The sequence below is a fragment of the Mixophyes fleayi genome, chromosome 9 (genome assembly GCF_038048845.1).
Source record: "Mixophyes fleayi isolate aMixFle1 chromosome 9, aMixFle1.hap1, whole genome shotgun sequence".
Taxonomy (NCBI): domain Eukaryota; kingdom Metazoa; phylum Chordata; class Amphibia; order Anura; family Limnodynastidae; genus Mixophyes; species Mixophyes fleayi.
Window position 1 is genome coordinate 88,042,703 of NC_134410.1, and position 15,226 is coordinate 88,057,928.

The 15,226-nt window shown below is 40.8% G+C and overlaps 1 protein-coding gene across 2 annotated transcripts in view; it reads right to left on the reverse strand.

The window, feature by feature from the left end:
* PHKA1 (phosphorylase kinase regulatory subunit alpha 1) overlaps positions 1 to 15,226 on the reverse strand; it is a 237,486-nt gene that overhangs the window by 65,647 nt on the left and 156,613 nt on the right. For both annotated transcript variants that reach the window (XM_075184634.1, XM_075184633.1), the window contains exons 25-26: positions 14,679 to 14,757; positions 14,329 to 14,458 (exon numbers count right to left, since the gene is read on the reverse strand). In XM_075184634.1, coding sequence (XP_075040735.1) covers positions 14,329 to 14,458; positions 14,679 to 14,757 — 209 coding nt within the window. The remainder of the gene's footprint in view (positions 1 to 14,328; positions 14,459 to 14,678; positions 14,758 to 15,226) is intronic.

Consider the following 15,226-nt stretch of genomic DNA (forward strand, 5'->3'; position numbering starts at 1 on the left):
TGCATGTGGGTCTCCCTAAGAAAACAGGAATGCGAAGCACAGATATATGCTTTGCTACACTTACATGAGACGCCTGCATCAGTACATTTTAGATAATTTAAAATTAAATCAATTTATGATTTGCAGATATAAATTCAGTTAAAAATAGAGATGGTCACTGACCCCCGTGTTTTGGTTTTGTATTCCGTTTTGGATCTGGATTACTGTCGTGTTTTGGTTTTGCAAAACCGCCATTGTGTGTTTTGGTTTTGTTTTGCTATTTTGTTGGAAAATCAATGTTTTTGGGCATAAAATAACCAAATTCAGTGTTCCACCTGTTTCTTGGATAAGTAATGTAATTGTAAATTATCAAAAAAACAGTTTAATTCCTGGTAGGTAAGCCTTCATTAATTCTACACACAAAACAGATTGTCTTCCTCTCCATCTATGCATATTGGCAATGCAGCCATCATCTTTGGATGTATATTACACCCTACACTTATAGTTAAATATGTAAAGAAATGGACAAAGGCAGTTTGCTTTCTGTCTCTCTAGGCCCCCCTCCACTTGTCGAAAATACCCAAAAATTCAGCCGTTATAGACTGTACAATATTAATTGAAATGGAGAAAGCCAGTTTGGTTCTGTCTCTATAGGCTCCCCTCCACTTGTCGAAAATACAAAAAAATTCAGCCGTTATAGACTGTACAATATTAATTGAAATGGAGAAAGCCATTTTGGGGTCACTGTGTGTATGACACCCTACCCTTAAGGATAAATTGCCCAAACAGCAGCCTTTCAAGACGGTACGTGATATGGAAATGCCCCAAGTCCCTTTCTTCTTTGGGGGTAGATTGCACCCTAGACTTAAATAGAAAGTTTTAAAAAGATGTTATCGTCATCATCTGGATCTTCATCCTCACCCTCATCAGTGTGTACGTCATCATCACAGACTATCAATTCATCGCCGCTTGAATCCGCCATTAGAGAACAGTCAGTGCTTGGATGTCTTTAATGTGAAGGCCTTCCTGGTGGAAGATGTAGTTCATTTTTATAAATATCATTTTCTCCACATTTTTTGGAAGTAACCTTCGACGGCGATCACTGACTATGTTCACGGCTGTACTGAATACTCGTTCAGAGTACACACTGGAGGGTGGGCAGCTTAGGTATTGCAAAGCAAGTTTGTAAATGGGTTTCCAAATGGCCTGCTTTTCCTCCCAGTAAGGAAAGGCACTGTCTGACATTTCCATATCAATAACCTCTTGAAAATAATCCTCCACCATCCTTTGCATGTTTATACTCGTATTGGATGGCGTTATGGGCAAGGTGACACATTTTTTTGAAAAATCCTTCAAGCCAGCCCAGATGTTAAATTGTTCTGGTCTGCCCCCTGCATCTTCCCTGCTTCTTTTTGGGAAATTTAATTTTTTACGAGCAGCAGCAGCTTGAGAAAGTGAAGGAGGACACGTCGTTAAGCCAAGGCCAAGTTCAGCGGCCAACTTGCTGAGCAATAGCTCCTTGCAAAAGTTCACATCTCGCTCATTTACAAGTAAAGACTCAATGTAGGTCTTAAACCTTCGATCAAGCACAGTGGCCAAAACGTAGTGATCCGAGTTCAAGATCTTAATAACTCGAGGATCATTGTGAAGCGAATGAAGTACTTGATCGACAAGGCCAACATACTTTGCTGAATTGCTTGCTTTCAGCTCCCCCTTCAGTTTCTCAAGCTGCTTTTCCAATAGTCTAATTAAAGGAATGACTTGGCCCAAACTAGCAGAGTCTGCACTCACCTCGCACGTCACAGAATAAACGGTGGAGATAATGTACAGAATCATGAATCATGAATCAGACAGGATTGAGTCCAATATGTTTGGCTCCCTCTGCTGAATCATGAATCATGAATCATGGTCATTATGCTTAAATGCGCCTAATTTATAGACTTATTGGGTCACATGTAAAATCGCTCCTTCAAATGGTTTCAGCACCTTGCACAGCACTGAAAGGATTCCCCACTGTGCAAGAGTGAAATACATCCCATCTCCTTTTCCAATGTCATGGCTGGTGCAATATGCTTGGATGGCTTTGCGCTGTTCCTCCATCCTCTGACGCATGTACAGGGTGGAATTCCACCTAGTTACCACCTCTTGCTTAAGTTGGTGGAAGGACAAGTTAAACTGCTCTTGGAGCTGCTGTAATCTCCTACATGCTGTGGCTGAATGCCTGAAATGGCCTGAAATTTTACGGGCCACCAAAAGCTTCTCCAGCACCTCACGGTTATTTCGTAGGAAGCTCTGCACCACCAAGTTGATGGTGTGAGCAAAACAGGGAATGTTTTGGAAATCACCCAGCTGTAATGCTCGCACTATATTGTTGGCGTTATCAGAAATGATATATCCTGGGGAGAGTCCAAGTGGTATAAGCCATGTATCAATCACATCTCTTAGTTTGCGTAACAAATTGTCAGCTGTATGCCTGTTAGTGAAGCCGGTGATACAAAGAGTGGCCTGCCTGTGACAAATGTTACGTAGTGGTGTAAATGCTGCTGCTGTTCCTGCTGGTGAAGGTAAATGACCAACCCAGTAGGCTGTCACAGTCATATAGTCTTTTGTTTGGCTACTTCCACTTGTCCACATATCTGTGGTTAAGTGGACAGTGGGCAGAATGGCATTTTTCAGCGCAATCTCTACATTTTTGCACACTTTTTGGTATAGTTGTGGAATTGCTTTACGGGAGAAATGGTGTCGCGATGGAATTCTGTAACGCAGACACAAAACCTCAATTAACTGTGAAAAACCAGCTGCGTTTATTGTGGAGATTGGACGCAGATCTAACACTAACATTGTAGCCATGGCATCTGTGATTCGCTTGGCGACTGGGTGACTGCTGTCATATTTGCTTCCCCTAGCAAATGATTGTTTCACAGTTAATTGCTGAAATGTAGGACTGATTTTCTTGACCTGCCTCTGGGCTGACAATTCACCCCCAGCAGCAGCAGCAGTGGGACTAAGGCTTTCTTCAGAGGAGTACCAATAAAAATCATGCTAGTATTTAGAGGTTATCGATGTTCCTTTCTTCAAAGGGCTCAATCAAGAAGCCAAAAAGGGAGGTAGCCTATAACCATGTCTCAAATGGGAGATACACCATTAGGTGCAATAAGCACCAAAAAGATTACTGCTGATATTTTTATGTTACCGATATTCACTTTTCCTGAGTGCTAAGTCGGTAAAAACTGTAGATAATCTGTATCAATGTCCAAATTTGGAATAAATGTGATAGGCACCAATAAAATACATGCATGGATACTTAGCTTCACTTTGCGAATTCGTGGATTCCAAGATTCCAACGTGAGTCCTGTTCCAAAAGCTCCGGTAAGTTATAGATGGCAGCCAAAATAAAATGTTCTCAGCAACGATCCAAAATCAACCCAAAGTTGTAAGCTGGCCAGCACCTGGTAGATTGTTCAATAGGTATCAATGCTAACGCGTTTCTCGGCTACCTCCCTATTTGGCTTCTTGATTGATCCCTTTGAAGAAAGGAACATTGATAATCTCTAAATACTAGCATGATTTTTATTGGTGCTCACTGCACCTAATGGTGGATTCGAATTCGGAACATTGATACAGGCTATCTACCTTTTTTCTCGATTGAGCTCCAAAAGTAATAGTACATCATTAATTACAAACATCTACGGATTGGATTTCACAACGGCAGTGCATTTTTTATCCCATATGGTACCATATGATATCAATTTGTGGCCGATATCCTGATTTGAATTTGTACTGTCTAGGTCTGTCTATAATACAGCTGTTTGAAACATATGATAATAGCCTAATGGTTATATGCTTATCCTGTTTTACCTTTTGATTATTTAATAAATAGTTAATTTTTTTAATACTTGATGCTTTGCGCTCCTCTTTGTGTGGCAAGCTTTTATCTAATTTCTGGCAGATCCCGATTCTGTTTTTGAAGAGCAGCAGCACAAGTTCCATCGAAGGATGATTGCAGCGCCTTACAGTTATCTCTGTTTTTCTTCAGAGGAATCAATAATAGTGCAGGAGTCATCCAGCCTTAATAAGTGTGATGCCGGGCTAACTACGAGAGCTACAGAGGATATTGATGAGGATGGTGTGGTGGGTGTATTTTGTAGCCATCGTGATGTCGGTGACCGGAGGGTCCTAGCTAATGATGGAGTGCTTGCAATTTTTTTGGAAGAACTTTCAGCTTTTCCCAACACTTTGCCATGAACTCTCGTTAAATGGCGTAACATAGACGAGGTTCCAAGATGGTTAAGGTCCCTCCCTCGACTGACTGTGGCTTAACATACACTATAAATGGCAATACAATTGTTGTCTGGATTTGGGTAGAAATAATTCCACACATAAGAAGTGGATTTTTTTGTTTTATGCCCAGGCATGACAATGGCCTTTTTCTTGTCACGTGCCAGAACTGCTGCCACTGGTGCAGGACTTACACAAACAACCTCATCCTCATCAACATCATCATTAGCGCTCTCGTCGCCTACACAAATCTCCCCCTTATCCTCTTCTAATTCCAAAGTGGCTGTTAAGGCACACATCAGCAGAACTGCTGAAAGGTCCTTCTTTATGGGTACACTAACAGAATGCTCACGATTAGACATCCCACTGTTGGATGGACTCTCCACAGGGATTGGTGTCATTTGTGAATCAGAGCAAACACCCTCATCAGTGTGTACGTCATCATCACAGACTATCAATTCATCGCCGCTTGAATCCGCCATTAGAGAACAGTCAGTGCTTGGATGTCTTTAATGTGAAGGCCTTCCTGGTGGAAGATGTAGTTCATTTTTATAAATATCATTTTCTCCACATTTTTTGGAAGTAACCTTCGACGGCGATCACTGACTATGTTCACGGCTGTACTGAATACTCGTTCAGAGTACACACTGGAGGGTGGGCAGCTTAGGTATTGCAAAGCAAGTTTGTAAATGGGTTTCCAAATGGCCTGCTTTTCCTCCCAGTAAGGAAAGGCACTGTCTGACATTTCCATATCAATAACCTCTTGAAAATAATCCTCCACCATCCTTTGCATGTTTATACTCGTATTGGATGGCGTTATGGGCAAGGTGACACATTTTTTTGAAAAATCCTTCAAGCCAGCCCAGATGTTAAATTGTTCTGGTCTGCCCCCTGCATCTTCCCTGCTTCTTTTTGGGAAATTTAGTTTTTTACGAGCAGCAGCAGCTTGAGAAAGTGAAGGAGGACACGTCGTTAAGCCAAGGCCAAGTTCAGCGGCCAACTTGCTGAGCAATAGCTCCTTGCAAAAGTTCACATCTCGCTCATTTACAAGTAAAGACTCAATGTAGGTCTTAAACCTTCGATCAAGCACAGTGGCCAAAACGTAGTGATCCGAGTTCAAGATCTTAATAACTCGAGGATCATTGTGAAGCGAATGAAGTACTTGATCGACAAGGCCAACATACTTTGCTGAATTGCTTGCTTTCAGCTCCCCCTTCAGTTTCTCAAGCTGCTTTTCCAATAGTCTAATTAAAGGAATGACTTGGCCCAAACTAGCAGAGTCTGCACTCACCTCGCACGTCACAGAATAAACGGTGGAGATAATGTACAGAATCATGAATCATGAATCAGACAGGATTGAGTCCAATATGTTTGGCTCCCTCTGCTGAATCATGAATCATGAATCATGGTCATTATGCTTAAATGCGCCTAATTTATAGACTTATTGGGTCACATGTAAAATCGCTCCTTCAAATGGTTTCAGCACCTTGCACAGCACTGAAAGGATTCCCCACTGTGCAAGAGTGAAATACATCCCATCTCCTTTTCCAATGTCATGGCTGGTGCAATATGCTTGGATGGCTTTGCGCTGTTCCTCCATCCTCTGACGCATGTACAGGGTGGAATTCCACCTAGTTACCACCTCTTGCTTAAGTTGGTGGAAGGACAAGTTAAACTGCTCTTGGAGCTGCTGTAATCTCCTACATGCTGTGGCTGAATGCCTGAAATGGCCTGAAATTTTACGGGCCACCAAAAGCTTCTCCAGCACCTCACGGTTATTTCGTAGGAAGCTCTGCACCACCAAGTTGATGGTGTGAGCAAAACAGGGAATGTTTTGGAAATCACCCAGCTGTAATGCTCGCACTATATTGTTGGCGTTATCAGAAATGATATATCCTGGGGAGAGTCCAAGTGGTATAAGCCATGTATCAATCACATCTCTTAGTTTGCGTAACAAATTGTCAGCTGTATGCCTGTTAGTGAAGCCGGTGATACAAAGAGTGGCCTGCCTGTGACAAATGTTACGTAGTGGTGTAAATGCTGCTGCTGTTCCTGCTGGTGAAGGTAAATGACCAACCCAGTAGGCTGTCACAGTCATATAGTCTTTTGTTTGGCTACTTCCACTTGTCCACATATCTGTGGTTAAGTGGACAGTGGGCAGAATGGCATTTTTCAGCGCAATCTCTACATTTTTGCACACTTTTTGGTATAGTTGTGGAATTGCTTTACGGGAGAAATGGTGTCGCGATGGAATTCTGTAACGCAGACACAAAACCTCAATTAACTGTGAAAAACCAGCTGCGTTTATTGTGGAGATTGGACGCAGATCTAACACTAACATTGTAGCCATGGCATCTGTGATTCGCTTGGCGACTGGGTGACTGCTGTCATATTTGCTTCCCCTAGCAAATGATTGTTTCACAGTTAATTGCTGAAATGTAGGACTGATTTTCTTGACCTGCCTCTGGGCTGACAATTCACCCCCAGCAGCAGCAGCAGTGGGACTAAGGCTTTCTTCAGAGGAGTACCAATAAAAATCATGCTAGTATTTAGAGGTTATCGATGTTCCTTTCTTCAAAGGGCTCAATCAAGAAGCCAAAAAGGGAGGTAGCCTATAACCATGTCTCAAATGGGAGATACACCATTAGGTGCATTAAGCACTAAAAAGATTACTGCTGATATTTTGATGTTACCGATATTCACTTTTCCTGAGTGCTAAGTCGGTAAAAACTGTAGATAATCTGTATCAATGTCCAAATTTGGAATAAATGTGATAGGCACCAATAAAATACATGCATGGATACTTAGCTTCACTTTGCGAATTCGTGGATTCCAAGATTCCAACGTGAGTCCTGTTCCAAAAGCTCCGGTAAGTTATAGATGGCAGCCAAAATAAAATGTTCTCAGCAACGATCCAAAATCAACCCAAAGTTGTAAGCTGGCCAGCACCTGGTAGATTGTTCAATAGGTATCAATGCTAACGCGTTTCTCGGCTACCTCCCTATTTGGCTTCTTGATTGATCCCTTTGAAGAAAGGAACATTGATAATCTCTAAATACTAGCATGATTTTTATTGGTGCTCACTGCACCTAATGGTGGATTCGAATTCGGAACATTGATACAGGCTATCTACCTTTTTTCTCGATTGAGCTCCAAAAGTAATAGTACATCATTAATTACAAACATCTACGGATTGGATTTCACAACGGCAGTGCATTTTTTATCCCATATGGTACCATATGATATCAATTTGTGGCCGATATCCTGATTTGAATTTGTACTGTCTAGGTCTGTCTATAATACAGCTGTTTGAAACATATGATAATAGCCTAATGGTTATATGCTTATCCTGTTTTACCTTTTGATTATTTAATAAATAGTTAATTTTTTTAATACTTGATGCTTTGCGCTCCTCTTTGTGTGGCAAGCTTTTATCTAATTTCTGGCAGATCCCGATTCTGTTTTTGAAGAGCAGCAGCACAAGTTCCATCGAAGGATGATTGCAGCGCCTTACAGTTATCTCTGTTTTTCTTCAGAGGAATCAATAATAGTGCAGGAGTCATCCAGCCTTAATAAGTGTGATGCCGGGCTAACTACGAGAGCTACAGAGGATATTGATGAGGATGGTGTGGTGGGTGTATTTTGCAGCCATCGTGATGTCGGTGACCGGAGGGTCCTAGCTAATGATGGAGTGCTTGCAATTTTTTTGGAAGAACTTTCAGCTTTTCCCAACACTTTGCCATGAACTCTCGTTAAATGGCGTAACATAGACGAGGTTCCAAGATGGTTAAGGTCCCTCCCTCGACTGACTGTGGCTTAACATACACTATAAATGGCAATACAATTGTTGTCTGGATTTGGGTAGAAATAATTCCACACATAAGAAGTGGATTTTTTTGTTTTATGCCCAGGCATGACAATGGCCTTTTTCTTGTCACGTGCCAGAACTGCTGCCACTGGTGCAGGACTTACACAAACAACCTCATCCTCATCAACATCATCATTAGCGCTCTCGTCGCCTACACAAATCTCCCCCTTATCCTCTTCTAATTCCAAAGTGGCTGTTAAGGCACACATCAGCAGAACTGCTGAAAGGTCCTTCTTTATGGGTACACTAACAGAATGCTCACGATTAGACATCCCACTGTTGGATGGACTCTCCACAGGGATTGGTGTCATTTGTGAATCAGAGCAAACATTATCCTCTAATGCCTTACTGTTATCTTGCAGCTCGGCTTTGACGCGTAACAGTAGTTGTGCACCAATTGTAGGCTCGGTAACTTTTTTGGATCTGCCACTAATAGAGAAAGGTGAAGGCCTCATTCTCTCTTTGCCACTGCATGTGTATAATGGCATGTTGGCAATTTTTTTTTTTTTTTTTTTAATCGGCAGTTAACTTTTCCTCAGTTACACTACTTTTTCGCTTCAACACAGTAATTTTTTTTTTGGTGTGTGTTTTTTGGACCGATTTCGAAACACTGTGTAGTTTGACATCGTTTTGCCCAGGTGACGTACTGGGAACACTACCATCAGGACTGGTGACAGAACCTGGTCGCTCATTCTGCTCATATGTGGACTGCTTTGAATCCACTGAGCCCAAAGCACTTGTAGTGCTAAAAATTATTTGGTAGATACTGCTGACCAGGGCCGGACTGGGACTAAAAATCAGCCCTGGCATTTAAAGTACACAGGCCCACCTCAGTTCCCGCAGGAAAGAAAAATGTGCCGAACAGAGCGTGACCACATTGTGTTGTGGGTGTGGCCAACATGGGGCATTGATGGAAATAGTTTTAAAGTGAGCGCTCGATTGCTCCTATGAATTGGCAATGGTTGATAAAATATGAAATTAATAAACTTAAATAAATTGGATCCTAGATATATGTTAATTGGGACCAATCGTGGAACTAATTGTCATAGGTAATAATAATGGGTCATATAAATACAATATTGGCAGATGTGTGTGCGCGCGCAGTATTTTAATATAATATGTGAAGGAAGGGAGGCTCTTAATATAGTGTGGGAGGTAGGCTATTTAGTGGTGGAGTGTAGGTGGAGGCTAATTATTTAAGGTGAGGTGAAGGAACCTTTAATTTAATGCTGAGGTGGTTCACTTAAATCACTATACACTTCAATATTTCGCGATTTTAAAATTTATGCTTTTTAATATAAATTAATAAAATTTATATTTTATTATTCTTTTCATTCTCTGATGTTTAAATGGAGTAGTCTTACAACAATTAGGAAACTGAGAGCTCTAAGTATCACAAGATTTGGTAATCTCGTGAGACAAAGAGCTTCCCTGCTCACTCTACAGGAAGTTCCCACCCTTATGGATGTCAGCAGCACCAGAAGCATAGATAAGTACAATGTGCTTGGGGTGTCATAATGTGCATGGGGGGATGGCGTGATGTGGCTGGGAGAGCGTGATAAATGTAATGTAGTATTATAATGTATGTATCAATGCCACATGTTATTTAGATATGGAGATTGTGCTCTAGTCCTTGAGGTGGCAAGAGCTGCTCAACTTAAAGGGGAATCCCTTACCTGTTCAATGGAAATAGTTTTAAAGTGAGCGCTCGATTGCTACTATGAATTGGCAATGGTTGATAAAATATGAAATGAATAAACTAAAATAAATTGGATCCTAGATGTATGTTAATTGGGACCAATCGTGGAAGTAATTGTCATAGGTAATAATAATGGGTCATATAAATACAATATTGGCAGATTAAGTACATACATTTAATAAAATTGGCAATCATTATGTCGGCCACGGCATTAATAGCATCTAAAACAAAGGAATAAAATACAATTGATATATGGATAAACCAAATCACTTGATGGTAAATATCGCACAGCAAGTTGTGCAATGGTAAAGAAAACAGTCAAAACGTCCAGTGCATTAAGTATGACCATGCGTCAGAGTCTAAACGGGTAAATCCCCTGAGGAAATTCGCCTGAGCAAATGAAACGCGTTGGAACACCTACCTAGTGATGTCATACCGGAAGTGACTCTGTGCATCCCGCTGTGGAACGCACGCCGCACACCCCTACAGAACGCTGGGATTATTGCCTCTTGTCTTCGTTTCTACATGGACAATAACATCTCTATTCAAGCTAGGACATTTTAACCACGATCAACAACTTCCAAGTAAGACTTATACGGTTAGGACACTGATCTGGGCATTATAGGAGACCAAGTCTGAGGACTCTGATTTACCCGTTTAGACTCTGACGCATGGTCCTGCTTAATGCACTGGACGTTTTGACTGTTTTCTTTACCATTGCACAACTTGCTGTGCGATATTTACCATCAAGTGATTTTGTTTATCCATATATCAATTGTATTTTATTCCTTTGTTTTAGATGCCATCAATGCCGTGGCGGACATAATGATTGCCAATTTTATTAAATGTATGTACTTAATCTGCCAATATTGTATTTATATGACCCATTATTATTACCTATGACAATTACTTCCACGATTGGTCCCAATTAACATACAACAAGGATCCAATTTATTTTAGTTTATTCATTTCATATTTTATCAACCATTGCCAATTCATAGTAGCAATCGAGCGCTCACTTTAAAACTATTTCCATTGAACAGGGAAGGGATTCCCCTTTAAGTTGAGCAGCTCTTGCCACCTCAAGGACTAGAGCACAATCTCCATATCTAATTAACATGTGGCATTGATACATACATTATAATACTACATTACATTTATCACGCTCTCCCAGCCACATCACGCCATCCCCCCATGCACATTATGACACCCCAAGCACATTGTAGTTATCTATGCTTCTGGTGCTGCTGACATCCATAAGGGTGGGAACTTCCTGTAGAGTGAGCAGGGAAGCTCTTTGTCTCACGAGATTACCAAATCTTGTGATACTTAGAGCTCTCAGTTTCCTAATTGTTGTAAGACTACTCCATTTAAACATCAGAGAATGAAAAGAATAATAAAATATTAATTTTATTAATTTATATTAAAAAGCATAAATTTTAAAATCGCGAAATATTGAAGTGTATAGTGATTTAAGTGAACCACCTCAGCATTAAATTAAAGGTTCCTTCACCTCACCTTAAATAATTAGCCTCCACCTACACTCCACCACTAAATAGCCTACCTCCCACACTATATTAAGATCCTCCCTTCCTTCACATATTATATTAAAATACTGCGCGCGCACACACATCTGCCAATATTGTATTTATATGACCCATTATTATTACCTATGACAATTAGTTCCACGATTGGTCCCAATTAACATATATCTAGGATCCAATTTATTTAAGTTTATTAATTTCATATTTTATCAACCATTGCCAATTCATAGGAGCAATCGAGCGCTCACTTTAAAACTATTTCCATCAATGCCCCATGTTGGCCACACCCACAACACAATGTGGTCACGCTCTGTTCGGCACATTTTTCTTTCCTGCGGGAACTGAGGTGGGCCTGTGTACTTTAAATGCCAGGGCTGATTTTTAGTCCCAGTCCGGCCCTGGTCAGCAGTATCTACCAAATAATTTTTAGCACTACAAGTGCTTTGGGCTCAGAATGGATTCAAAGCAGTCCACATATGAGCAGAATGAGCGACCAGGTTCTGTCACCAGTCCTGATGGTAGTGTTCCCAGTACATCACCTGGGCAAAACGATGTCAAACTACACAGTGTTTCGAAATCGGTCCAAAAAACACACACCAAAAAAAAAATTACTGTGTTAAAGCGAAAAAGTAGTGTAACTGAGGAAAAGTTAACTGCCGATTAAAAAAAAAAAAAAAAAAATTGCCAACATGCCATTATACACATGCAGTGGCAAAGAGAGAATGAGGCCTTCACCTTTCTCTATTAGTGGCAGATCCAAAAAAGTTACCGAGCCTACAATTGGTGCACAACTACTGTTACGCGTCAAAGCCGAGCTGCAAGATAACAGTAAGGCATTAGAGGATAATGTTTGCTCTGATTCACAAATGACACCAATCCCTGTGGAGAGTCCATCCAACAGTGGGATGTCTAATCGTGAGCATTCTGTTAGTGTACCCATAAAGAAGGACCTTTCAGCAGTTCTGCTGATGTGTGCCTTAACAGCCACTTTGGAATTAGAAGAGGATAAGGGGGAGATTTGTGTAGGCGACGAGAGCGCTAATGATGATGTTGATGAGGATGAGGTTGTTTGTGTAAGTCCTGCACCAGTGGCAGCAGTTCTGGCACGTGACAAGAAAAAGGCCATTGTCATGCCTGGGCATAAAACAAAAAAATCCACTTCTTATGTGTGGAATTATTTCTACCCAAATCCAGACAACAATTGTATTGCCATTTATAGTGTATGTTAAGCCACAGTCAGTCGAGGGAGGGACCTTAACCATCTTGGAACCTCGTCTATGTTACGCCATTTAACGAGAGTTCATGGCAAAGTGTTGGGAAAAGCTGAAAGTTCTTCCAAAAAAATTGCAAGCACTCCATCATTAGCTAGGACCCTCCGGTCACCGACATCACGATGGCTACAAAATACACCCACCACACCATCCTCATCAATATCCTCTGTAGCTCTCGTAGTTAGCCCGGCATCACACTTATTAAGGCTGGATGACTCCTGCACTATTATTGATTCCTCTGAAGAAAAACAGAGATAACTGTAAGGCGCTGCAATCATCCTTCGATGGAACTTGTGCTGCTGCTCTTCAAAAACAGAATCGCATGCGCGATGAATGAGAAATATCATGCCGGCGCTTCTGTGCAGGGCGAAAGGGCGGACCGGCCCATCTGGCATTCGGCCCTTCTGGCAAATGCCAGAATTGCCAGATGGCCAGTCTGGCCCTGCTGCTGACAAATATGACTTTTGACAGCCAGAAATATTTATGCACAATTATGGGGGACACCCCAAAAACCAATGGGGAGTGCTAAAAATTATTTGGTAAATCTGCTGACAGATAGTAATTTTGACAGCCAGAAATATTTATGCAAAATAATGGGGGACACCCAAAAAGCACTTTGAGTGCCAAATATTGAAAAAAAAACAAACAAAAAAAAAAAACTCCTCTAACCTCCTCTCTTCTCTAGCGATTTTTGCTAACACAATTGGAATCAGAATATTGTATTCTCTGTCCCTGCTCTAATCAGCCTGTGACTACACCCTGCTCTCTCCCTCTGTGAAATGGCGATGGATTGCTGTGGAGGCGTGTATTTATAATCTTCAAGTATCGCGAGAACCGAGCCCCGAGATCCGACGACGCCACGATGACATTCGGCCTCGATTTGGATTCCGAGCAGGCGGGAGAGTACCGAGCCTACTCGGCTTGGTACTCAGATAGCCAAAGTTCGGGTGGGTTCGGTTCTCTGGGAACCGAGCCCGCCCATCTCTAGTTAAAAATGTACATGTAAAACCAAACATCAAGCTTAACTCTACTTTAATTATTGATGTATTAACAAATCAATGTTTATTTATCTATTGATTGTTTCTACATAGATGTACTACAGCTTTACTACAATTCACACCACCTGATAGGAGATGCGAATTTCAATATTCCATGATGTGAATGCTGGCGCTTGACATATGTCATTGCCAGCCATAATTAAAAGCTGAATTTAATTATCTAACACTTCAGAGTGTTGTGTAGATAATCTGAGCACTATTTCCATACTCTGACTTTTATTTTCTCTGTTTGCCTAATATAAACTTTTCTGTTTTGAGACTTTAAGAGCTGAATCTGTCCTAGTATCTACATTAGTGAAGCCAGTTCTTGTTTATCGAAACATTTCTGTGTAAGTACACTTAATTTCATCTTAGGCAGTCAAGTCTCATCCACAATACTAGGAATGCCCTCTCTCTCCTATCTCTGTTGGAAAATGTACTGCTGGTGGAAGGCACAGTAGATTGGATAGAAATATGCCATAGTTATAAACTACCCCTAAACCTGAAAGTCAGATCTAGATTTAAAAGATTTTACCCTGGAAATGTGTGCCCTTAGAAATGTCTCTATATTTTATTATTAATCAAAGAGAAGTGTACCTGAAAATTAATTTACAATGGAAGCAACTATGGTATGATAAGCGCAGGCACTTACCTGAACAGCACAGTGAATGGGAGAGTTCAGTCGCCATGACCTGGATGATCAGTCCAATTCGCAAGCGGAACATCTCAGCAAACAGAGAAGGCTGGGTCCTCATGTACATCGCCAGATACACCATTATTTCCTGTGGGCAAGAAAATGTATTATATCCAAAATTTCACATACAAATGTTGAATACTGTAAGTATTTTAAAGCAAAAATAAAGAAATGTGTGTATATTTTAAAGCAAAAATATAGAAATGTATAAATGTGTTTACAATCCATTGTGTCCATTTTTATAAGCACATTTATCAAGAAGTCCATTGCATGTAAAGATTTCTCTTTAGAAATAACAGTTTGCATACCTGTGTAAGGATAGAAATGCTCATAACCTGTTCACTGGCATCATCAATCAAACTAATTAGTTTGTCATACGGGAGTGGCCTATGATGAACAACATATAGATCAAATAGAAGTTTATGTACATGGGGTTAATTTGGCTTAAACAAATGCACATTTATTTGGTGTCTTTCATATAAACAACATGCAACATTATCCTATCTGTTTTCCTCCCACCTTTCAATATATTGCTACCGGTTATTTCTCACAGGCTGAGATGCAGTTTACAGGGCCTGCATGAAGAGACAAGGTCCAGTACAGCTATATACTCTGTATACCACTGATGGTCGCTGTCAGGTGCAAATAAGACAACGGCAGTGTTGGCCCATACTGAACATGCCCATTTCAAGCATAACATATTTACTGACAACTTCACTTATTATTATACAGCTGTCCACACACTGCCACCACTTGAATTTCAACTCCAGTTGGGGGTTAATGATATGGCCTGTCACCCAAAATAAAAAAATGTGTACGACAACCATGATGTAAATCCAATTCTGACACCAACCAT